This window comes from Sebastes fasciatus, chromosome 6 (genome assembly GCF_043250625.1).
Source record: "Sebastes fasciatus isolate fSebFas1 chromosome 6, fSebFas1.pri, whole genome shotgun sequence".
NCBI lineage: Eukaryota > Metazoa > Chordata > Actinopteri > Perciformes > Sebastidae > Sebastes > Sebastes fasciatus.
Window position 1 is genome coordinate 20204157 of NC_133800.1, and position 26849 is coordinate 20231005.

The following is a 26849-nucleotide window of genomic DNA, read 5'->3' on the forward strand; positions in this document are numbered from 1 at the left end:
TGTGGCCTGTGATGGCTCAGCTAGATAACAACCAACCTCAGAGCACCACATGAAGACAAGCAGAGAATAAACAGGTGCCTATAATATGGTCAAAGGCTATCCTGAAGATAGATGCATATACAAATTATACATGCATATTCACACACACACTTTGTGTGTGTACAGTAAAGACAGCACTAAAAGACTTTCAATTTTAACTCAAAGATAACATGTTTAATTGTTAAGGAAATAAGGGAAGACACAAAATATTGCTCATGTAGAAGCAAATGATTCTGCACAGTGTGAGAAATGTGTCACAGCTGTCAGTGTTCTCACTCAGTAAAAGCTACAGTAGGGTGAAATACAGTATAATACCATCATAAGGTGACACATAGTGCAGGCATTGACATGACATACTGGAAGACAAATATATCATTATACAAATATCTGTGTCCCATGTCCCCCCTCTGCCGTCAGCACTGAACACTCACAGCCTTAAGTTGACAGGACCTGCATGCTCAGGTACATGAGCTTAAAATGCTTCATAAAATAAGAAATGATGATGAAAATCTATTTTGGAAGATGTTACTGTATCATTCTATCATAGGTCAACAACATACAGCGCTTGCTGGTGAGCTACTGTATATTCATGAAAACGTGTTTTTAGTAGTGCTTTATGGTTATAGAAAGTGACCATAAAGGTGTTCAAAAAAGTCTGAGAAGGGACAACAACACTGAGCCTTTTGAAAAGAGGTGTCATATCTGTGAGTCTGAAAACATACACACCAGGGTTGCATTTGGTTCAAATTTAAATGTTTGCTTCTGGACATCGTCTCCTCTCAAACTGAGGAGGAAATCCCCAAATTTGTATAAAAAAAAAGGGCAGTAATATCCTCCTTTTCAGTAAAGGTATAAAATGCTTGCTTTAAGCATGAAGTGTATCCCACAATGCAACATGGCATGGGAAAGGTTAGTTGCTGTAATGGAAAGAAACAGATGATGTCTACAGATGTTAGATGATGTTTGAAATTAAAATGTAAGGTTAAAGTTAGTGAATCTTCTGCTTTACACTCTCAGTTCATTCACAAAACTGCATTATGGACAGGTTGTAGTAAAAAAAATAGAAAAGCTTATTCATTCCAACAAAAAAATAGATAAAGAGACATCAGCTCTATTTAATTAGATTAAGCTTTTGGAAAGCAGAACAGAGAGTGGTCTGGCACATTACTGATCCTCCACTGTCTGTCTTTAAAAGCACATTATTTCTATGCACTTTTACAGGGGTCCATACTTGCATCTCCTCAGACATCTTGTTATAGCGACAGATCCTTTAATTGACTGTGAGGGCTGTTCCATTTCAACTTGCCCTTGTTCCCTCGCTCAGGCACAAAAAGGTTCCTCGTCACTGAGGCACCCCTCCCTCTTTTGTGTCTGGCTTGTCAACCTTGTCTCTGGGTGCATACATCATTTTGATGCATGGACCAGAGCTGCGGTGTCAGACTACCTGTGTAAAGTCAAGTCCAGTCAAGCCTCCCTTTAAGGTTTGGTTGTAAATCCCAGCATTCTTTAATATATCCGACTCATATAGCACTTGACTGAAAATCAGACACCAGCCAATTTGTTTGATGCCACACTAGATTAAAGAGATATTGTAATGAAGTGATGGGCATGCCTGTCTGCATGTTGAGGTGTTACTTTGGTGTTTCAGCTCATTTATTTTTAGTTTCACTTCCAGGTTCACTGGATACGAATATGAAATTCCACAATGCAGAGTTTTTTCTGAAAAGATGTTTCCTAAAAATGTTTTGCGGCGAAACTGGAAACCATCTGTATCATTTATAATTCATGTCTGGGATTTTAGTGAATCAATAGACACCAGAACTAAATTGCTTCTCCCAGAAAACTACTTTTATTCAACCAGCCAGCTCTTTTCTGACAAGGGAGCCTAGACTGATTGGTTAATGGAAATCCCACCAATCCTAAATCTGTCTTCTGCGATTTATTCTTCGCCTGCGGTACGACAGCAGCAACATGTGAATGTCCTGACAGTACGTGTCAAGATTTGGGATCAACTGCTGTACATATTAATAGTTAGAAGAAGCCCTCTCTGAACACGGTTTGACAAAACATGTGTTACAACGCTGATTGTTATTAAGACATTATTGCTCATATTAAATTCAATCCACTAAAATTCTCGCTTATTTGACTGAGTCTCAGTCTCTCCGTCTCTATAATGAGCTGTCTTGATGGACTCAGGACAGAACAGGTGAGCTCTGCGCCTCACTGCTCATTATCCAGGCGGACAGGTAGTCAGGAAAAATGTACGGGAGGGAGCAGGGCAGCTTATTCGGATGTGTTGTCATGGTGACTGCCACAACCGTTAATTAGACACCTGCATCCGTCACTATCCCAAACCAATGTCTGTGAGACTTTACAAGAAAATCTCTGGCCTTGCTAGTTTTTCCACAGTGGGCAGAAGGCTATCTATCCTGCACTTAAAATCACAATCACTCCAGAGAAGCAGAAAAATACTGTTTAGCAGAGCGGGTTAATATGAGATAATATCTTTCAGAACGGTGCAAAGCTTAGATAAACTCTATTTCTTCCCACAATGAGAGAAACGGGTACGTGCAATGAATTGAACAACTTGAAATAGCACTACAAAAACATGCCCTCTCCTGCTCCACTGACCGCTGTCTACCATTAGGAAGTACCACTCAGCCTTCCTTTGGGTCCTTTAACTTTGGTTCTTTAAAGTTACTAAATGAATTATGTATCACAAAATGCACGCATGTTGTGAGAGAGTATAGTTTGCATACAATAATAAACAATACTGTATAGTCTAGCACTAAAAGCCTTGTTCACACTGCCTATCACACTGGGGTAGAGAAGTGAAAGACTTTGATTTATTCATGTTACACAAAAGTAACCAGGAGATCATAGTATCAACCGTCTTGGCTCCAAATGTGACAATGTTCTAGCTTAAGCCAAAGCTGAATTCTGTTCATGCCTAGATGCACGGGAAATGTGCCGCATCATTCCTAGTAATTCCATCTCACTTCACACATGGAAAATGGAGTGAGCTGTGAGGACGAGACGTGTGATTTAATCAAACCCTACATGAGGAGAGAGATAAGAGAGAGAAGAGAGGGAGGGAAGCGTGAGAAAAAAGAATAGAGGTGAAAAGAGGAAAAAAAAATAGTGCCAAAAGAAATATTACTCTGACAAAAACAGGCGTATATTAAAATGTGAGGAGACACCTAAAGATAACGGACAAATAGAGGATATAACAACAATGAAAGCACAAGACAGTTGAGTTCTTTGAAGATGGTAGCAGCCTGTGTGCTGGACTGCCTGTGCCAGTGACAAAGCAATTTGAGAGAAGTGGACAGAGGCCAGGATTGGGTATAGCTTTCATTTGGTGTTGCTAAAAAGAGGCTTGATAAAGCTGTCCACCCCGTCTCCACACATAAACCTCAAAGCTGTTGAGGTAACAGGAAGAATAAACCGAGCTCGTACCTGTCCGATCTCGGATGGCCAGGTTGTTCCCTTTCTTCAGGATGATATCCAGCTGGTACATGGCTGGACTAGGAGGCTGAGGCAGGGGCTCTGCATTACTGGGCCCCACTATGTTGATGCCCTGTAGAGAGAGAAGAAGTTGCATCAGTTATACAGGTTTACCAGTACAGTCCAACTTACTCCAGAGTTTTAATTTATAAAAGGGAAGAAAATGAAAAGAACATGAAAAACAATATACCTCTGTTGGGAGAAAGGAGAGATGAAGACTTGCAGTACATACTGCAATATACAACATACAGACTATTTTAAGGGCTTAGAACTAGTTGACCCAACAATGTTTACGCCCCATATGCGCAATCAGCAAGCACATACAAGACATTGGACTCATATACTCAAAAAATAAGATAGCTGCCACTTCGAAATGAACATCTTCTTAATAAATCTTTGAAGACTGACTTTCTATATTAAAGTGCGGATAACTTTTGGTATGAATCAGCTAATGGCTTCTGGGGTTGTTGATTGTTCGTGTACAAAATGTAAATGAAGAATTTTACATTTTATATCAAAAGAGAAGAGACTGAAAAAGGTAAACAGAGACATTTCTTGTGCTTTAGAGAGTCAATACATTACATAATATGTGTTAGATGTGTAGTGGGACAACTGCTCCTAGCAAGCATGCAACCTCCTTGGGAAGCTTCTGAGTGTCAGGCTCTTGGATAGGGGTCATCTTTATGGCTGTACATGTCACGCTGTAGCCCTGAGGTCAGTGCTGTACTCCACTTTGACAGGAAGCCCGTTAGCCCGTTAGCAAGCCACATAATGAACCTGGCTATGCTCTGAGATCCACTACAGTTTACTTTCTTTCTCCATCCCTTGCTCATCTTATTCTCATTCTCCAACCTTCATTTCTCTCTCCCCCCATTAAATAACCCCTGCATGGGCACTGCTGTCATGTCTGCCCAGCTATCGTACTCTGAGATGAGGCTAAGAATAACTATAAAAGATGAGAAAAATGCTAGTGGGCCACTGGGAGGCTACTAACAGACTACCAAGGCTAGCATACCCTCACTGGAGAGGAGTAATGCAAATGGAAAAAGGCGAGAGAAGACCCACGAGGAGACTCCCTTTTAACTCCATCATTGGAATACATACTTACTAATGATGCTGTCATAGCATTTCCTGTAATTGTTAATAACACTGTTTCCCTCCGGAATAATGTTTGACTGCCCTAAAACATAAACTGACCACGGACTATTCTATACTCTACGGAAATCCCTGTAATAACAGTGAAGGATGGATAACTCAACCCAGTCTGTATTTCTATGTGAGGTGATGCCATCAATGTATATATTACAGAGTTTCTATATTGCATGCCAACATAATATGCACAGCAATACGCATTCAACACATGATGGTGTTATGGTGGAAAATGATGGTGTAGCACTGTTCTTCCATTCTTGAGGGAGAGCCCTGCACTGAGGCTACAGGTTAATAATAGTGATTATAATTACACTGTGGCCCATGTAGTCCCACTGTATTATAGCGGTTATCTTAAGCTGCACTCAGAAATTCCTAATATAATATCATGTTCTAGGCATGAGGAAATGAATATTGGTAAATATGCCCCTTGAGACACAAACTACATAAACAAGCTAGCATTTGTAGCAGAGATTGTAGGAGACATACAGTGTTATGCATTTCACTGAAACAGATACTCAAAAGAAAATCCAAAAATAAATTACACTTTGAGGAATATCAATACAGAAAATGGCCTAAAAATAACTGTACATGTTTGCAGTTCAGGCGACAGTATTTCAGTTCACTGGCAGCCCGGTGACACTTGCCGAAGGGTATTATTACAGCTGTCTCCACATTAACAGCGATAATTACTTATTAATTCATCAGACCTATGATTATGAATATCAAAATGTTTTATGTGTAGAGGGTAGTACAGACTACACACAGCAATACTTCAAACCACAGCAGCTGGGTGAGAAATGTGGTGCTGTGTAAAGCTTGGAGCTCCCAAATCTCCATGGAAAACCCAAAACAATTTAAGATTCACAGCACCTGCTGTCAAACAGGCAAAAAGAAAAACAGAGGGAACGGGAAATAGAGTCGATCTTTTGGGGGGAAAGGAAAAATAGCAATAAAACAAAACAAAACATGTAATCTGTTAGGTAACAGGTGCACCAGCTCAACAAATATCTGGAGAAATCCAATGTGAGTATTCGGGGACAGACGGAGAGTTAAAGTTGTGTTTGGATAGGTTAAACCTGGGGTCAACAGTGCATGTAAGTCTTGAACTGTGTGTGGATACAACCAAGAGGATTGGATAACAGTTGCTGGAGTCTGACCATGTAACATTAAACTCTTTTGTCTACAAACGTGAGTGACTAACAAACAGTGACATAGGGACACACAGATCAACAAAATGTCGAGTCGGGTCACATCATAACACACAGCGATTAAGAAAAAAATGGAATTCCCCAGACACACTGTGCCCACAGTAAATGCCAGTGCATGTGGGTTCTTCTCTTCACTGTTGCACATTTATGAAATCTTCAGTACAATGTATTTTTCAGAATGTCAGTATTTATTGTGCGTATGCTGTACAGTAGTACAGTAGTACAGCATACGCACACAAGTTAAAAGCAAATACACACACTGATGCATACAGAGGTAATAGGGAGCACGGGATTTGAAATGGATTTGCGGATAGTGCAAGCTCTTTGAGTGAGCGACAGTACACGATAGGATCAATGAAGTCTTTGCTAAAACAAACAACCAGATAAAATAGACAAACAGGCTGCCATGTAAAAACATGTAGAGAAAGAACGAAACAAGCAGTTAAAGACTAGGGTTGCTTTATGTTGCAAATCCACTCATTTGATATGTATTGTGATTTTTAAGTATTGCGATTCAATATTACGATTTACTGCGATTTTTGTTAACTTTAGACCATGGGAAAAAGTTGAATCATACACTTCTAGGGACTTTTACTTTGGAAAATATCTAAATTGATACGGTAAAAATGTTTGATATTCAGCGTGTATGTAGTCAGAGATGTCCTGAAGTCAAATATATCAGTCATTGTCAGGAATTATTTATTAAATTTTTTTCCAGCAACCCAAAAGTCAAAGAATAAAGACATTTCCCCCACAAATTAGTGATATTTTCTTTTTAATTTATATGGGACATGTAATGATTTATACTTCTTCCAATCCAATCAATCTTATTTCCATACTATATGTATTTTGTATATACAGTTCCCTTTGTAAACACCTTATTTTGAAAACCGGACGTAGTCACACGTCTATACTTCCTAACTTCGCCAAGTCTGTCACTAGCTCTCCCGTCAGCTCTGTTCTCTTTATATATTCGTTGTCGGCTCCATCTGGGCCGTTTGAATGCATTTAATATTTACCATACATAAAATGTGAGGGTGCAGTTTGTATCTCCGCGGACCCTACACCGTTTTCTACTTTCTCGTTTTGGCTAGCCGTGGCTTTGTTTTGGTATTGTTTTTTGACGGATACGGAACGGATATGACGTTACTCAGACTACAACAATAAAAGTGATAACTTCCTTCTACCTCTGCATAGACTCAAAATAATCAGTTATATTGATTCTGGCATTAACAATACTACACATTGGTAACTCTACTTTAGATGAAATGTCTATTATCATCTGTCACAATTCTCAACCACCCTGTTCCCCGAGTCCAGACAGTAGACCTCAGCCCTTTGCTCTGCACACTGAGGCTTCAATGGAGGAAGCCACACACTCCAGAGACACAGACTACTAGTACACACACATTCACAGTGACAGAAACGGAGAAGAGGAGACGAGAGGAAGGAAAGAAAAGGCAGCCAAGGTCCATCCAACTCCACCTGCTCTGTGTTTCCCTGTGTGATTCCTTGAAGATGACAGAGAACTAAACAATTGCAACCACAACCTAATTTTCAGTCTCTCTCCAGTCCCAGAAGGCAATAAACATTCTGGCTGACCTTACACATCAACAGACTGTGTATGTCTGTGCTTATTTGGCCTACACTTCATCGCAATTTATTTGCAATGAAAGTATTCAGCTTTGATACACGATGTACACAAAAAAATTACCAGATTTGATTTAAGGTTTCTGAGCACAAAGACAATTTAATTGATTTTTTAAACTAACAATTCTCATTTAAGCTGTGTATAATAAAGATAATCCTAAACTAAAAGAAATACAAGCAAGGTCTGTGTGAGTAAATAACATCCAGCCGCACAATGTAAATACAGGAAAGAAAGGAGTTCCATTACAGCTGCATGAGGCACCGATCCAGCGGGAATCAACTATCAGAGCACTTTAAATTTACATTAAATAATCCCTGGAGAACTACACTGGAAAGTGCTCTGCGTATTTGGATACAAGCCGAAAACCCTTCTGACTGAATCCCAACTGAATGCATTAAATCAAGCAATGCCAATATCCTTTTCCATTAACTAAATACTACTTTGATGAGAAAAAAATGAGTTTGCATTGCATTGCAAATATTGATGCATCCTTCCATCATCTCCAGGGGGCTGTTTGCGTGTATATGTGATTGCATGCACAAAGACTTCATGTTTGTGTGTGTGTGTGTGTGTGTGTGTGTGTGTGTGTGTGTGTGTGTGTGTGTGTGTGTGTGTGTGTGTGTGTGTGAATGTGTAGGGTCATCAACAATGAATCAGAGACAGGAAAGCTGATCCTTCATCAATAACTAAGACGGATGATGTATCACACTCCTGAAATGATGATAATAAATATCCAATAGGATATTCCACACCAACAGACTCCAGCCAGACACAATGCATATCATCTGCTGCTTACAGTCCAAGAGGAAGGCCACAAAAGGGTTTAGGATTAGATTATCTGGATATACTGCACGAGCATCAGCTCAGCTCCGGGACACGTTATGAAGCCATAAAAACTACTTAGGCAAACAGACTTGCTTGTATTGACTTCACTCCACCGAACTTTAATTAAAGTTACGCTGTACAAAAAAACTCATAAAGATCCACACACACAATGCCACAGCTTGATCAGAGTAACAGTTTTAGTAGTACAAAATTAAATTCAATACGATAGAAAAACGAACAGCAGGTTTGGTGTTGAGCTAATGAATTTTACAGCCCTGATATCCTTTCACTGACACATTTGTGCAGCAAACTGGAACTGAATCCATGACCTTTTTACCACCACTTTCTGTTCTAATGGGAAACACAAAGTTCCGACCTTTTAGGTCAACATCTTGCTCCCGAATCTCCAGCGTTTATTCACAGTATCAAACTCATAAAAAGGAAACAAATGGCAAGTACAATGTGGCAAATGTCAAAAGACCTTAATTGTTCATCTGGCAGCTCAAAATGTTCCATCTCTTTTCAGCATCAAGTGTGGACAAGCACTAGTGGCTCTTCACCAAGGATGTATGAACAACCCGCACATGAAACTGGTGCTCCTCTGCTGGGTGGAAATAGCCAGTTGTGAAAGGTAAAACCAATCTCTAAAGAGGAAACTCGGGGAGTGATAAAAAGTGATAATATTGTAAAAACAAGGAGCTTCTGGGTGTGATCTATTAAATTGTCTATGACTGCTTGTCACTACCTCCCACCAAATTACAATAGTACCTGAGTACCTGACACATTAGGTACCAAGTACCTGAGAGTGAGAGTACTATGTTGTGGGCGTGGTAGGACTTCACTGTCAGTCAGTTTCCTCTCTGACTTCCTTTGTTGCACTAGTTCTGTAGATCTTTGAGCATGAGATAAGACATATTTAGAAAGTTTGAATTAGGACAAGACTTACCCTTGTTCAGGAGAATTGAGTTAACATCTAAACTTGCTCAAATAGTAGTTCCGTCTGTTAATAATTCAGCCATGACACAGAAAATACTTTGAATTAATTTTCTTATCAGCACTTAAACCCCCCCCAGAGTTAATGGCATTATTTTGAAAGTCGTACTATGTGACTTTACTGTGCCATTGTTGAAGTCTTTCAGCAGAGCCCCTGCAGTTTAAGCTTGACTGCTGCTTGAAAGAAGTGAAACGGCCTACTGGGAGATTTTTGAAAGAAAGCTGAAAGTTCATGTTTCGCAATTTCATGGCTAAGTTAACAGCTGCTTAGAAAAACTTTCCTTTTGGGATATCAACCAGAGTCATATATTTCTTATCTTGGATTATAAGTCATGACAGTGGTGTCTTTAAGGAGGAGGAGGCCTGTATTTAGCCCTGGGCACTGTGTGGAGCCAGACTCGTTTCTCACGAAGATGGCAGGTAATTTCCAGCTCTACACCTCCGTTCCTGCATAACAATAACCTGTTCCTGCTTTGCTCATTAATAAGGACATCGTGACAGTTCTCCTTTTGTTAGTAGGGATGCCACTTCCTGCTACCTAACATAAAAACCTATATTTGTCTCTGCTCTCTGACCATCCGCTTTTCTGTCCAAGAATCTTGTCATCTTTATAGTTCTTTTTATTTACCGTTACCTACTGCCTTACTGTAGGTTGAAACACTTCGGAGGAAAAACTTAATGTACTTAAATGACGAGTGATAGTTAGTTTGCTTAAGTGAGGTCCATAAGGCTGGACCAGATTAACCCATGCACAGTACGACAGGCAGTGAGAGACCACAGAGCATCTTTTTAGAAAATGAAGGTCAGAAAAAAGATCCATTAATGGATTGATTTGAGATTCTTTGTATTAATAATGAATGGGGGCTTATTTGCAAGACATGACTAATTATTTTTTACATCTCAGCCAGATGAAATGTGACTTGCTCCTGTGCTTCATTTCTTAGTGAAGAACAAATGTGAACAAATTCATCCACTTAGTCCATTTCATTCAATATCATCCCCCAGCTCCTCGAAGCCATAACCTGAGTAGTTTAGTAATGATCTGGAATCTGATTTCCCTGCCCCAGCTGAAAGAAACTGCTGTGCTAGTACTGTACATTAATCAAACCACATTATGAGGCTCTAAGTAAATGTGGCTCTTTAATATAACTAAAATTGATCTCATAATGGGAGCTGGGTAATTCAATCGATTCAACAATTTAAGTGATTCCACAAAGCGGCGCTAAAATAATCATTCAAATGAGCCAAAAGCGAACGTGCACACAAACACAAAGATGCACTTTGGTGAAGCACATTGTGTTCTGGGTGACTTGAGGTGTGCAAAACAAAACAGAAACAGGTATGCTACCTTATTTGTTCTAAAGTTCTATAACAAATCAATGATCTCTGTATGTTCCACACTGACCTGAGTAAATATCTATACTTGGTTTCAAATCTGTCTGAATACAAAAACAGTATAGATTGCAGCACTGCTGTAAGGCAGTAACAGTAACACAACATCTAATCAATTCATTCAACACAGACAAAGTCACAGTTATTAAGAACTCCAGCTAAAACCTGAGTGTATTAACTTATGGTTCATCACACACCATCATCCAATAATCTTACAGCAGTGGCCTGGAGGCTATTTCACAAAAGCAGAATTAAGAAATCCAGGATAACAGAAAATGCGAGGCTTGACCTATAGTCTAGTCAGTGCATCCTGGCTTTATACGTATCACATTGGCCGAGACAGGTTGAGGACAGGACAAGTGGAAAATCCCTGCTTAATCCGCTATCTAGGTTTTGTGAAATAGCCCCCCGGTGTGTTATTCAAGGATATAATACTTGACACGTGGCTGTTGATGGATGCACTTTAACTGTGGTGTTCGCTGACACCTAGATAGATGATCATGACCCTGCTAACCACTAGATTATGCTGCCAAGCCACGCTGGCAGGAAGATGCAGTTTTGTCTCTCAGGGTCATGTGTTTAAAAGTAAAATTTGTTGGTATTTCAATGACTCTGGCCCCCAACTTGTAATTAATGACTTGATAAATATATGAATGGAAACATAAGTGTGCTTTAATAAATGCAACTGAACCTGCAAACAGGAAAACACACAGGTAGAAAATTATTAATTAATAATAAGACAAGAAGGAAACTGAAATTTAAATGCACTTCACAAAGCATATGTCTATCAGGGAGGTTAGAAAAACTGGCACATACTACTGAAGTCTGTATCTCGTCTACTCTTTGAGAGTTTGTTTCCTTTAGGGCACGGATCTCGGTCTTACAGCAGGCAAAAAACATAAGATGCTGGATGAGTGTTGCTACGCAACCGCAAAAAAAACAACTCAAAAATCAAATGAACGTCACCGATAGAGATGAAACATATCCCCTTATTTTCTGCGATGAACACAAAAATAGTATATAATGTGAGCTGAGAAAAGCAAACATAAAGGTAGGCTGAGCATAACCCAGTTGTGATATTTCACAGCGATCCCATTATTTTTGCTTTATGGATTCTTTTTTCAACCACAGAGACTATTAACAAGATTTGCCTGCACAGGATATGCAGCCATCCATCTAACAGATAGTTCAAGGTTCCAAAGATAAAAGCATGCAAGCATATTATAGCACCATATGCAACACCTACACACAGATACATTCACACATTTTGCATATGCACACACTAACACACAGGCACTAAAACAGCAGGAGATAGCTAGGCAGAACATCGGTTTTAATGCCATTACACTGATAAAAAAAAAACCCACTTATAATTTGTAATGAACACCAGCCAATACTGACCCAATCTACTCCCATGGGTATGGTGCTTTGCCATTTCTACCCTTAGCCTCTGACATACGGGACATACTGACATAACTAAAACATGAAGGGCGCATAAATGTATGAACACACATGCAGTGCATATACGCTTGTGAACACAGACACATAAGGATAGGAAGGCTCTTGAGGTCTGTCAGTGTCAGTGAGGTCTATTGAATTGCCAGAAATGTATCTTTCATGTACTCGGCTCTAATTATAGGACATATGGGGGAGGCGAATAGTGGAGAAGACGAGATTCAGGCTGAGGTTGTTTCCAGCTGTATGTTACAGTACAGTGAGTACAACACTACAGTACATTTCTCCCTCAAGACTCTGAAAGTTTGTACTGAAGTGAAGTAACAGTGAGATATTTACTATGAGATCCATGCAGCGACTTTTAGTTCTTTTGGCCTCTCTTTCTTGTGTATTTTGAAAATAACTCCCGGCCAACAGAACCAGCATAGACAAAATATAACCTAACATAGCAAGCTTGTTTCATACACCGTTCGAGTGATACCTACAAAAAGCAATGCACTGTAATCCGTGTATAGCCCACAAAATCAATTTGTGTGTAATTAACGTAATGGTGAACCAGGAAATATAAAGAGCGGCAAACGCCGCGTAGGGAGGAGGTCGGGTTGGATAGGTGGGTCAAAAAACTACAGACCTTCTCCCAGGAGGCCGGCGTTCGTGTCCCGCGTGAAACCAGAAGTCGTTGATTTGTCACGTAAGTTACGTACTTAAGTAACGCCACTTACGGAGTTATTATAAGCCAATCTATGATCTTCTCCTAAACCTTACTGAGTAGTTTTCTTGCCTAAACCTAAGGAAGTTGTTGTCTGTGAAGGCAGAAGTTTATTTTGAAAAGACTGTATGCATATAACGAGTGGAAATTGACACGTGTTGCTGGACATTCGTAGGAAAACGAATGAAAAAGGAGGAATAACTTTTCCGTAAGATATCATACGAACCGTTGTATGAGAATACAATGAACATAGTCTATAAGCAGCACGGGGGGAAACAAATATGTTGTTACTGTGACTTTATAGTACATGGAAATATTCATATAATCCTTAAGAAATTTAAATATAAATTGAATTAGCCTAAATGAATAAAACTAAAAAAAAATGGAAAGCAATGTGTGCTAGAGAATGTAAGCATCAACATATTTAAAAATATCACTCGTTTTGAAATTTACCGCTAAACATCAAAAATAAATTGTTCAATTTATCATCGACCTCTTTAAAAAGTCTGACCTCAATAAATGAATTGAGTACCATCATACAGTAAACTCACATAAATGTTGCACTTCCAACCCACACATTGCTGATTGAGACATATTTCCATTCAGCCAGCCTTAGTCACTGATGGTAAAGTGGTTTGTCAGCGACTCAATAAAGTCGTGACTTCATCAATGATTACTGATTCTTTATTATTAGTCTCTCTTTTCATCAAATTGTCTACTCTTTCCTCCTCTCTTTTACTTTCATTTTCTCTCCACTCTCAGTAGACCATTTGACCGTATCAAAAAACCAAACCACTTTTCCACTGCCATGTCTGGGAGTCAATATTATATTAAAAAACAAATATTGGCACTATATTATATTTCCTGTGCAAACCGATGATATAGATAAATATGCACATACCGGTAGTTCTCGTTCTCATCACACAGAGGCAGTCTCAAAGCCTTGAAAAATGTTCTCCATTAAACTTCCCTCAGCCAAATAAGCTGTTCCATTAAATACCACTATCTCAGGGCCATTACTGATTCTCTCTTCTCCTGAGTATGTGCAGCCTCCTTGTGTATAATGTGACAGTACAGGGCTCAGGCAGGTAGACAGCCAACAGCCACTCGGCTAGATAATGAGGTATCTTTGGTGTATTCTTTTCCTAATAACAGTTTAGCAGTGCACTGTACAAAGAGCAGGCTTCTCCACTTTCTCCCACAGTATAGCAGCTTAGATAAAGCCGGTCTCAGACTGGGGTAATGAGTCTCTTGATGCAGCAGGTATAATAATGTCCTGCTGAGAAACAGCTGAAACACTTACTAATGTGTTTGAATAGATGACAGTTAAAACCCTGATAAGTAGATGAGTCAACAGTGACAAACTATATTAACACCTTAAAGTATCTGCCAGTCTTCACATTAAAAATACTGAATACTGAATCTGTCAAAGGGGAAAAAAAAGAATTTATTAATTTGCATGTGCTGCAGACATCTTTATTTACAATACACTCACATTTACCTGTGAATGTCACTGCTTTCCCTGAGACGGATGTAGATGTCAACTTGTACTCTTGCGCTCCTATCCAATTATCCTTATGCTACTGTAATAGATGGTTTAACAGCCCAGATGGTGACTTTTTTGGCACTTTCAGCTGGACAAATTGGCTGCTATCCAGAGCTAAAAGAAGCAGAAGTTCAACCACAGTATTGGCACTCCCCATGATGTTGACAAATATGATACAAGTAAATGTGATAACGTGAAAGAATAGGGAAGTGAACCCCACAACTTGTTGGTACAAACCAAAATGTGTCCATAGCACAGAATAATTCAAAACTGTCATGTCACGAAATCTGGCAGGGAATGCTTGCTCAGATACGTGCACCATTTTACTTAGTCAGGATTTTATTTAGGTTAAGTTATTGTAGAGCCGCTTGTGTACTTGAGTCAGATATATCAGCGCTTTCAGAAAAATACAAGACTCCTGGTGGTAATTATCACTTGGATTGAACATACCATAAATTCCACTATGCTAAATGAACTCTTAATTTCGAATTGTCTGGCGTATCATTCTGCAACATTGTTTTTACACCTAGCGTCACACTGGAGTGCAGTTACAGCAGGCAGTAATGCTTTAACACAATGCTCTTTAAATAGGTTTATTGTCGACATGGTCCGCTTTTGGTATAGATAGCATATAATGTGAGCAAGGCAGATGTCTTTAACTTGTCTGTGCACATAATGCATTTTAAACTCTGACTTGGCAAAACCAACCCTCCATTCTTGACCTGTAGACCAGTTTTTGATCGACTTCTCTTACAGTCATCAACATGCATCCATCCATGACTGCAGTTTATACATCAGTGATGCAAAAGACTAGGAGATTAATGAACACCCAGAGGGCTCCTAATTAAATAATGGCTCTTCTGGAATTGTCATTAAACTCCCAAACATTAATCTCTTCTTTTTTTTTCACAAGAACAAGCAGCTGGCATTAATCTGGCAGACGTGAGCCCCATTGAGTCGAGCACACTGACTCGACGAGGAAAGAATAATAACTACTGTAGATCAGCTTTGAGTGACTACACACTGAGTACAAAGTGAAAATACATTTTAGTAAAGTCTTTAACAAAAGATGTACAGCGATGAAGCCTAAATCAACACATCAATCACCATCAATTCTCATGGTGTTTGTGATTATCACAGACAAGACTTCCTCTCCTGTCTGCTATTATTAAAGGTAACCTGCAGTGACACATCTTGATGAGAAGAACAACCCTCACGGTAGTCTCTCATTCATGCTGTGGTCAGAAACCACAGTTGTGACCCCTAACCCACTTAAAAAAGGACTTTAATGTGTATGTGCAGACTGTCAGGTAGTCAACCTGCACATCCATGAGTATTTTGGGGACGAAGACAGAGGATCAACTGAGGACAGAAGTCTCTGAGCTGACTTGTGTTTCCTATACTGTCTCCTTTGACATCCAGTTCAGAGCAGCAGGAGTGCTGCATACATTCATGTCAAAGTACATTATGACATCCCCAGTTTTCCAACCCAGAGGACAATGTTGAGCTTACTGCTGGTAGACAAACAAGGAATCTTTCATTGCCTTAAGACACAATGCTGGAACTGTATTTATGTATGTTTACACATACATACTGTGGCTAAACACTACATTGAGCATAATTATGAAAAAAAGATGTATTGGATCATGTACAATATAGTCCCAAATATAAGTATGATGATAATCTGAAATGCAGCCTGAACTATTATGTTATCTTGTGTTCCATTTGCAGTAATTGCATTCAAGTAAGAGCTTAAACAAGGAGAGAGAGGAGGAGAGGAAAAACAAGATAAAAAGACTCACAATCTTTATGTGTCACTTGACAACTTGTCTGAATTCATTAAAATGATCCACCCAGTGAACCTACTGTAAGCCTCGAGTGTGTTGGCAGTAAATGCCATGGTGTGTTTGTGTGTGTATGTGTGTATACCATTATGTAACATCTTCTCTTTACATTGCAGCAATTCTATGGGGAATAGTGAGCCATGGTGGTTATAGTACTGTACTTGAAAGCCTGGTTCATGTCCAATAAACATGTTAACTCTTACATCAAAAAGACCTGGGCAGAGCAGAGAGACGTACAGTGGAATAAAGAGAGAGACATAAAGATAAACAGACTGAGAATGAGAGATGAAACAGTAGGAAGTGGAAACATCATCTCTTCAGTACGGACCTTTTCTCTGGACCACAATAAGTCACCAGACTCACAACTAAAGAGCAGCGCCCTTGTGCTCTACTCTCTCCAACAGCCGAGACATCACTATCATCATATACTCGTCATGGTCTCTCTTATGTTACCCCAGCTGCCCTCTGAGTGTGACTCTAATCTATAGCCTAGATAACCAGGCTAGAAACCCACTTTCCATCCGTTCTGCCAGCTGTGTCTAGACCCTCCCTCCTAGTTGCACCAGATGTCAGGGCTGGGCTGTGTGGCTTGGCCTACTTTGGGTTATGGTGAAATGAGTGGTTGACCGATAAACTTATATAGGAGGAGACCAGAAGAGGGTAAATCCCTCTATGTCTGTGTGTTTAACCACTATATCACGCAATCTATGATAAGCTCTTGTTTCTATCTACTTGAGCAGCTTGCAAACTGGCTCACATTTTTACAATTTAGTTCATAGGGTGTTTCATCGCTATTCATTTACTGCAATAATGGAGCTTAATGAGGCATTATGTAAATCAAGGCTTGCTTTATGTTTTTAATGTTCTCAATGTATACGTTTTTTCTCACGTTCCTGTCGCATTTGGCTCGTAATTTATGAATCAGTAGTCCGGTCTATGGTTTGAGATTGCACTTGTAAATTAGTTTAATTCAGTTAAAAAATCGAATTTATTCAGCTTGTTTGAATTTTATGGGATGCTGAGGAAAAGGCTAGGGCAGTAAGAGCATGGCAATCATTTTAATGTTGAATGCTCAAGGCTGAGTATTTAAGCATTGAGATACAATGCAAAGCAAAATGTTGAGGTTTAGTTACTGTCCATACTTTTTTAGATTATATGGACATTGTTTTCTCATGTGGTAGAGAGTTCTCTGTAAAAAACAATTAAACACAGATTATCAGGTGTAACAGAAGAGCCTTTTGTCTGTAAAAAACATTTAATCCTGCCTACATAATTGTATTGTCTGAATACTATTTCTGAATACTATTTTAGAGGAAGCAAAGATGATGTCTATATGATGTTGGACAATGCAATTTAACTTAGTTCCAATACAGGGCATGAAACTGATGTGCTGCACAGAGACTTTATAGCTATTGCTAATTTTCAACTCTTGTCCCTAGTTGGGCTTTTACATGTACAGTGTAAATAAAATATACAGCTTTCTATGATAAAACCACAATACACTACAAAAATGGAAATACAATAAAATACACATCAAACAATACATATACCACAATACACTAATACACATACACCTTGGTAATTTACAGTACTATTTGCTTAAAATTAATACAGCTCTGTTTTGCTTTTAGCCAGCACTTAACCTTTGTTGTAAATTAATTAATTTGATTTCAGTTGGTAATGTGTTCCAGAGTTGGCAGCCCTTTCTGGAGAAAGCTGATTGTCAAAATGTAGTTCTACGATGTGGTGTTTTACAGTTGCCATTTACTATGCTCCTAGTTATTACTGTCTCGTCTTTGGATACATCTTGAAAGAAGCTCTTGGGCTAGACTGTTAACACATTTAAAAACTAATTTGAGAAAACTAAAATGAGTAAAGCTTTCAAAGCTAAGTAGATTGTGTCTTTTCAGTATGTGATAATGATGCCACCGGACAGGCTTTTTGTCCATTATTTTCAGTGCCTGATTGTATAAAGATGTAAGATGTTTGATTGTAAATGGTGAGGCTCGAGCCCACACTGTCATACAATATGAAAAATGAGAGAAAATTATAGAGTAGATAAATAACTGGGCTGCCTGAGTGTGTATGTAATGCATGATTAATTTGTAAAAAATGAAGGTTGATCTTAACCGTTTTTCGAAATTCTCTTCATATGTTTATCAAATCTAAGCTGTGGATCCAAAACCACTCCTAAAAACTTGAATTCACTGACCTTGGAGTTGGATTTGTAAAGTGATCCTTTTGCCGTCATCATAGATATGACATCCAGCAACTGTGTTCACCTGACAATTTTACACTTTCCTGTCACTGACAACACGACTACAGCATCTCTTAACAAAGACAATCTTAACCAGTCACAGCTAACACTTTAACATCTCACTGTGTTCCTGTAGAAATGTTTCATCGTACCTTTTAGGGAATACCCACAACTACAAAACGGCATTTTCAACACATCAACATAAATTGGTGCTAAATGTGTCAACACCACATCCTGATGCAACTAAATTTGACTTCCCTTTGCAACCACTCTGCTGAGAGGTAACACATGGTCAGAGTGGTAACAAATTACATTCACAGGCACGTTGACAAGGACATGTTTACTTTAAAACCTTATGAGACATGATTTTTTTCCTGGAATTCAGTGCAGGTTAATGCTAGAGACACAGCACTCTTGTCTGCTGCATCTGACAGCGACACAACGCAGCCACTCTCCATAAATAATGAAGAGGAGAGATCTTCCACTGAGAGAAAAAGACGGAGGAGGGGGGGGTGAAATAAGACCAGGGGGGACAGAGGGTGCTTGTGAAGGTAGAATGTGTTCAAAAGAGAAAGCGGAAAAACGGCAGCTTGAAAAAGAAATACGGGGTGTACATTGATGAATGGATATCCGTTGAAAAGATGTATGTGGAGAACTAGTCAGAGAGGTTATGACAGCATGAAAGAAACAGGAAAGAGTAGGAGTTGTGAGGAGGGAAAATGACGACAGGTAGATAGATACGCAGACCCATACAAACTCAAGGAGATCAAAAAACAGGAAGCATCTCTCACACAACAAACATATTGGCAGGCTGCAGAGCATTAGCAGGTTTTTGTGTGTGTGTTTGTGCGGTGACAAACTGAGCAGGGAGCGTCAAGTGCTGCTGACATCGCACACAGACAAGCTGGTCGTCCTGCTGCCAAGCCAAACCTGTCAACCAACCAGTAGCAAGTCAACGCCAGTCTAAAGTCACGCTGACGGCGCCTCACACACAGAGCAGCTGTGAACAGAGAAGAGCGCATCCGTCAGGAACATGTTGATCCAGGCCTCCATTTGCAAGCTCAGCAACTTCACAGCAGAACAGAAACAACCCCAAAAAATATTGCTGATGTGCTCTTTTGAAGCGTCACCATCTCCCACCCATCAACAACACGTATATTTGGGCTTTCAGGAATCAAACGATAAACGCATTACTTTTTTGGATTCCTTTCAAAATGATTTACTGCCATATGATAAGCATCCCTGCTGACTGAATGTTGAATGCCATCTCTCTTTTATCCTCGTTGGATCTCTCTTCAATTACGCATAAAGAACGTCGCTCGAAAATCAGGGTCACAAATCAAACCACTCAGCACAGGTTTGATTTGTGGGAAAGATACCTAAAATCTACACTCATGCTATTTGCATACTCAATCAATATGTGCATACTAAAAGTAGCAATGTGAGTAAAGAATGTTATCGATGCTCATAACAACTACTACATAGATTGTTTTGTATTATGGTCCCCTTATGTAAAACCAACATTAGCCACCATTAAACAACAATATGACACTTTTCATGATGAAGCTGAACTATACATCTGGTTATTATAAAAGCTAATACCTGTGTCATAATTTAACAAGCCACTGACTGAGCATGTACCAGGAAGACATTAATTACAGAGTAATCTGAATGTATTTAACTGGACAACTCCAATCCAATGCACTCCAATGGCTTTATGAAAATGAAGCTGTGCTTATAGGCCAAATATGCATATTGCTCCATGGCATATACATATTAATATACAATTAATACCAACCGGTCTTCATTTTCTAGTTTATATGAAAAAACAGATCGTAGTTCTTTTATCTTGCTTGTTTAGTTTACGTGGATGTCACCCTGCTGTGTCTTGTTTGCTGTAAAATGATTAATAACTTTGTTTATGTGCCACTTCTTGCATATCGAAGAAAGATAAATAACGTGAAAAATATCATATAAAATGAACTGTTATAACGGGAGGGCTGTCCTGGACTCTGATACATGCTGTACACGTCATGATGTGTAAAGAGGCACCAGCATGCCTAACATCAAACATTGATTTTCTTTTATGTTTTTCCTTACTCGTGCCACTACTACTGCTTGTTATTAGAAGCAACCCACCCTACTTCATGTTCCTGTAAATTGGTGTTATGAACTCAAAGAAGAGTGAAAATAAAAAAGGTTATTATCATCTCATTTCAAATGCACTCCTGTGTGTTGCAGTTCCCCAGTGAACCATTTAAACTCTTACTATACTGAAAAAGCCTGCAGAGCCAGAAGTGGTATTAGCATTTTTTGTCTTGTGCAATGCTGCACCTTCTCCCGTACATACTAATGAGAAACAGAGGGGAGATTCTGTCCATCATTTTTCAAATTTCTTACTTTTTTGAGAGAGATTGTTCCCCTTTTTCCTACCAATGTGGAGTTCCCTGCATTGCACTGTAGGCTGCCATGTGTTATGACATGCCCCTCTTAATTACATCCACAGCATTGTATTGACTATCTGTGACAAGGCATGGCCTCTCATCAGTAGCACTGCAGCGGCGGGGGCAATACCCGCCGCCTGAGTCGTGATGCTGGAGTACAGATCTGGTCTGAACAGCATCTTTTCAGATACTACTCTGTGCACTGCATAAATACATTATTTACTTAGATCATTCAGTTTTTAAATTCATCTGCATCAGCTTCTCCTATTAATCTGAAATACTGTGAAAGCTTTACAAGTTATGGAAAAGCAATTCTTGTGAAAGAGTGGCAAGCTTATCCAATGTACAACAGGATCAGTGGGATCTGCAGTATTCAGGACAATGAATAGTGCTTAAGGCACCGTCTGCCTGCTCTCTAAAAGGTTAGGAACAGGAACACTGACCAGATGGGCTGGCATCACTCCGGGGCATCTATTTATCTACCAAAGATTTACAGAGATGTCTTTGTGAAATCAATTTCTTTGTGACAAAGTATCATGCACTAAATGTCTACAATATGCAAATTGAATATACAATCCAATAAATCTTGATTTTCATTACATAAAGCAGTTTGTCTCTGTGCCACGTAGTGCCATCCCCACACATCCCGTGGTACCACCTCCACACTGGCACACAAACCAACTGGCTGAATGACAGGAGCGTGTACCTTTCACACCATAACCTTAGCTAAAAAAAATGCTAGGACTGAGTGGTTAAAGGAATTGTAGGAGTAAATAGTATCACTGCAATGAGCAGGTGATGGATATGAAGGAATGTGCCAAGTGTTGAAAAGAGACAGACAGAAACACAGAAATTATGAAAGCCAGAGCAAGAGAGAAAACTGAGTGAATTGATCTGATGCATACATACATGGAGACATTACACAGGCCTGGCAGACCTTTTCAATCAGACTGTGCCGTTCCTTGGAATGAGCAAGCTTCATCTGAGAAATGCAGGGAGTTTTTTGCCACTATATGAAGAGGGTATGAATATCATAGGTGCCAGAAAGCTCCTAAGCAACAGCCACTTGCATAACAACCTCCAAATAGTTATATTTGCATACAGAGGAAGGTGGTTGCAGCTATTCTTCTCCCCCCCAAGATAATACTGATCGTGCAACTTTATTCAACACTAAGAAATGAGCAAGTCTACAAAAAAGTCTGCTTGCAATTCGCTATCTTAAATGTGTTTAGTTTTATTGGTAGAGGAACCAATGAAGCATTCTGGCCATTTTCACGTTGAGCTACAAAACCAGCAACCAACCAACCAAAGTGTGCAACGATAGCTTATCTATCACATCAGCAAAGTGTAATCCTCCTCCTCCTCTCCCAGTCTCCCCGGCTGGGACATTTTTACCAGCCAAATGCTGTAAATGTTGGCTGTTGCTGAACTCTGCTGGGCACGGTGACAGGTAATCAGTCAGAGTTTGGAAGTTCTTTTAAAATTCAGAAACTCAATTTGGAAGCCAGAGTAGCATAAGTGGCTGATGAATGTTGTAATCTAGCAGCCTAAGCTGGTTGTTTATAAACATAGTTTGTTCCCCAGCCTGAGTTTTTTTTTGTTATTAAATGAACACAAGACTCCAATAAATCCTACACACTGTGGGCATGATGCTGAACTTGAATCTATAGCCTGTTAGGTAGAGATGCACTGATTGCAATATTATTTGCCAATTCCATCTATAATTGACAGAATACACAAACATTTTGGTCACTTTTCTTTAATATAAAATTTAATTTTCTCCAAAACTGCACTAGTTTACAGGACCTTCTCTCACTCAAACAAATCTCAAAATAAAAGTGCTCCAGGTTACTGGACAAATAAAATCCAACTGAAAATGAATGAAAATCTACAGATTATTTTGGATTTACAGGTGTTACAAATTGCGAGCTTTATGTCTTCTTCACTCACGCTGAAGAACTTCCTGTGTCTGTACTGTGTACTGCAGCTACCACTGTGTGCGCGACATGCATGTTTTGTGTGTGTGACTGACGTTACTGTCTGTGGCGTTACTGTCTGTATGTGGCGTTACTGTCTGTGGCGTTACTGTCCGTGGCGTTACTGTCCGTGGCGTTACTGTCCGTGGCGTTACTGTCCGTGGCGTTACTGTCCGTGGCGTTACTGTGCAGCTGTGTGCACGACGTAAAACCATCATGCGACACATGTGTGTAAATTTGACAAAATCAGTTAAATGAGACTGATTAGCCGGCCGGTTTCGACCAGTATCCGATCGATCGGTGCATCTTACAGACATCTTCTGTTACTGGCTTTTATGTGGACTCATGTATTGAAGAGAAAGTGTGTACAATATTTGTAATGCAGTACATACAATTAACATAACAAAATGAATGATTCAGTCACATCTCAGAAACACATCACTCTCCATAAGACCCTGTTGCAGATGCTGCACTTCTAAAAACACATTACTCTCTCCCAGGAGAACTTCATAGTGTGCATTATGCATGTACTGTACTGTACTGTACTGGGTATGGAAACATTAACAAGACATACTATTCAGCAATTCAGACACAAGTTGCCACTTGTCTTGCAGTCATGTCTTGGAAGGAAGTGAACATTTTTGATTCCCTTTAAATGACAAATTTTGAGGAGTGATGTGAAAACGACTGGGTTTTCTCAAATGCTTTCTTGCCCTGAACAAATCTTGAAAATTGATGAAAAATGTACTATAACAATCTAAGGGTGCTTGAAGAAACCTTGCAATGTATCCGGCATTTGTCTGAGGAGAGGAACATCAGTGGAGAGAGAGTCACTCACACCTTCTCATGGGATCATTCCTCTTCAGCCTCCTCAGGCTATCCCCCTCTATTTTCAGCTGCTGTAGGCTTTTCTCTCATCCTCTTTATTCCTATATATTCCCTGTTACCTCCCCTCAATCTTACTTTCCACCTCTCACTTCTAATCGTTTTCCTCGTCCATCTCTTTCTTTCCTGTTCCCCCTCTCCCCCAGTCGCGGCTATTTTGCTCTCATTCTGAGCACGTTCAGCACCCAGCCCTTGATACAAGAATTAAGGGAACAAGACTGCGGCTGGAGAGACAGGCAGAGGGGTGTGGACCGGGGACATGATTCGCTGGTGAGGTGGGGGGCACATAAGCCTCCTCTCCTCACCCATGGGAATGCCCTTTAACAAATGCAGCAATCTATCCTTTTTTTTTACTAATTATCTGGTCAAGATGGAAGCACAAGCAGGAAGATATCCGTCTTCAACTGCATCAATCCGTACATTTCTGAATCCCGAGTTCTTCCACATTTTTGTCTCTCTTCCACACACTTATGTTTTCATCCCTGTTTTTCATTCTGTTCTCCTTTCTCTCTCTCTCTCTTCCTAGAGTCTGACTAACAGTCTCATGTCATACTAGCAGCCGGCTCAAGTTCCACACTCTTGGAAACTGGACACGACACACCCACTGCACCTCCACCCCGTCATCCTCCACCACACTCACAAACATAAACACAGTGACACCTGCACGTAGTGTTCAGATGGCCAGTGCCTTCACGCTAAGTGCAAATCGCCACGTACACAAAGCAGGTGCTCAGGTTTTATACAAATACTGTATGAAAATCTTTGCTGCATGCAAATGTGTGAACGTGCTGAAGTGATGGAAACATTTTGTTGATGAGCGGCACATTTTAATTCATTCATCATTCACCTCACTCAAGTGTCTCAAATCCTCTGGACTGAAGAACTCTTGAAGGAAAAGAACGCTCCTGTACCGCCACTCATTGCCTTAACACTCAATACACTGATATGTATATATAAGAAGCAAGAAACACCAGCATGCAAAAATGAGTAACCCACAAGGAAAAACAGCAGGCAGGCAGACAGTCAGTTAAAACAGCATTGTGTACACGCGTGTGTGTGTATCTCTGTGTGTGTGTATACCTACAGTAAGGCTTCGTCCCGCAGCTGAGAGAGGCAGCGCTAACATCCAGACACTGAACACGCTCCACTGTACTACTGCTGCTGCTGCTGGATTACTCTCCTATATGAGAGAGCTAGCCACACACACACACACACACACACACACACCGGCTCGCTCCTTACCTCCCTCACACACACACACACACATACACACAGCAAAGGGCAACCAGCTGTGAGGTTCCTGCATACCCCTCAGGCAGTCACTCAGCATCACAACTCTACAGATTTCTCTCTCTCTCCCTCTCTCTCCCTCTCTCTCTCTCTCTCTCTCTTGCTGTCATTCACGCACACACACAACTGTGCCGAGATGCTCACTGTCCACTGACTAATCTGCCGGGATGGAACGATATCAGCAAAAGTTAACATGGGCACAACCAGGAACTTGCTACCAGCTGCTGTCTCAAACATTTCTCAACGTTTAGCCAGTGAGAGAGCTGGTTTTATCTTCCAATCCTCTCAGCTGGACATCTGATTACATATCGACTTTATTGACAATATAACAAAGAGACAGTGACGGAGAGAGAGAGGCGGCAAAAAAATGAAGTTAAACGTGGAGATGAATTACAGAGACAAAGGAAGAATTAATGCACAAAGGATGTGATGGGATGTCAACAGCAGGAGTACTTATAAGGGGGACCATGTAGTCTACAAACAGTTAATGGACTCTCTTTTTCCATTTTCTCACTGCCATGCACAAACTGGGCTTGACTGACATTTCCTTCAGTCTCCTGTCTGTCTTTGATGCAGCTATAGGGCAGGACAACAGCAAAAGTAGCTGATTAAGGCTATTTGCAGTAAATGGAGTCATTGGATGCAGATACATTACAAGACTAGCAATGGGTAGGGGTGGGGGGAAAAAAAATCGATTCACCTATGTATACATTACATATTCTACAATTTTGAAATAGATTTTTTAATGCCAGAATCAATATATTTGCTTCATTTGAGTCTATGCGGATGTAGAAGGAAGTTACCGCTTTTATTGTTATAGTCAGAATAATGTGACATCATATCCATTCCGTATCCATCAACCAAAACAAACCACAGTCTGCCGAAAAATGACAAAGCAGAAAACGACTGAGGTTCCACGTGGACACAACCTGCACCCGTAATTGTGGTGTGAACAGTATGACGTACATACAGCATTAGTACGCAGAGTTTGGTGACATCTTCTATTTCACAGCATAGCACCATCGAACTTCAACTCGATTAGAAGCTTAGTCAGCCTGAATAATTGAAAACACCTGTGTGGGTGTGCAGGGCTGGATTAGTCATAAAACTGGGAGCCCTAAAAATCTGTTGATATTGCACAAAATCCTGTCACCACAAAACATCACACAATTTCCCTATATTTGCCTCCAACAGCATACACTTCTGTTGCACTTATGCTTCTTGTCATTTTTGAAAAACCTAATTTGCTCTCCCTTCCTGCAGCCGTCTGTTAAAAGTGGGAAATGCTGAAAAAGCAATCTGGTGGTGTGCAAATCCCTTTACACACAGGCTTTACTCACTGGCATAACAGGCATGTGAAGACCAAATAAAACGTGTGGAAAAGTGTAACAAGCATTTCTTTGCTGTTGAACAATAGAAGGACTAAACCTGCCCTCTGAAACCAATTACTAACAATGCTATGGACTTTCTTGCTGAGTGCAAACTTCCCCATTAGGACATTATGCCCAGGTGGTTCAGGTTTTTTCACTTAGGTGGCCAATCAATGTGTAAGAAACAATGAATTGTACAGTGTGTGTGTGTGTGTGTGTGTGTGTGTGTGTGTGTGTGTGTGTGTGTGTGTGTGTGTGTGTGTGTGTGTGTGTGTGTGTGTGTGAAAAGAAAATGGCCTGAAGTTA

General features: G+C 40.0%; 1 protein-coding gene across 8 annotated transcripts in view; it reads right to left on the bottom strand.

Moving 5' to 3' along the window:
* mctp1a (multiple C2 domains, transmembrane 1a) overlaps positions 1 to 26849 on the bottom strand; it is a 138707-nt gene that overhangs the window by 84503 nt on the left and 27355 nt on the right. For 6 of the 8 annotated variants that reach the window (XM_074638275.1, XM_074638274.1, XM_074638272.1 and 3 more), the window contains exon 2: positions 3499 to 3619. In XM_074638275.1, coding sequence (XP_074494376.1) covers positions 3499 to 3619 — 121 coding nt within the window. Of the gene's footprint in view, positions 1 to 3498; positions 3620 to 18533; positions 18719 to 24967; positions 25100 to 26849 lie in introns of those variants that run through there. The other 2 variants (XM_074638279.1, XM_074638278.1) reach the window with 2 other exon arrangements.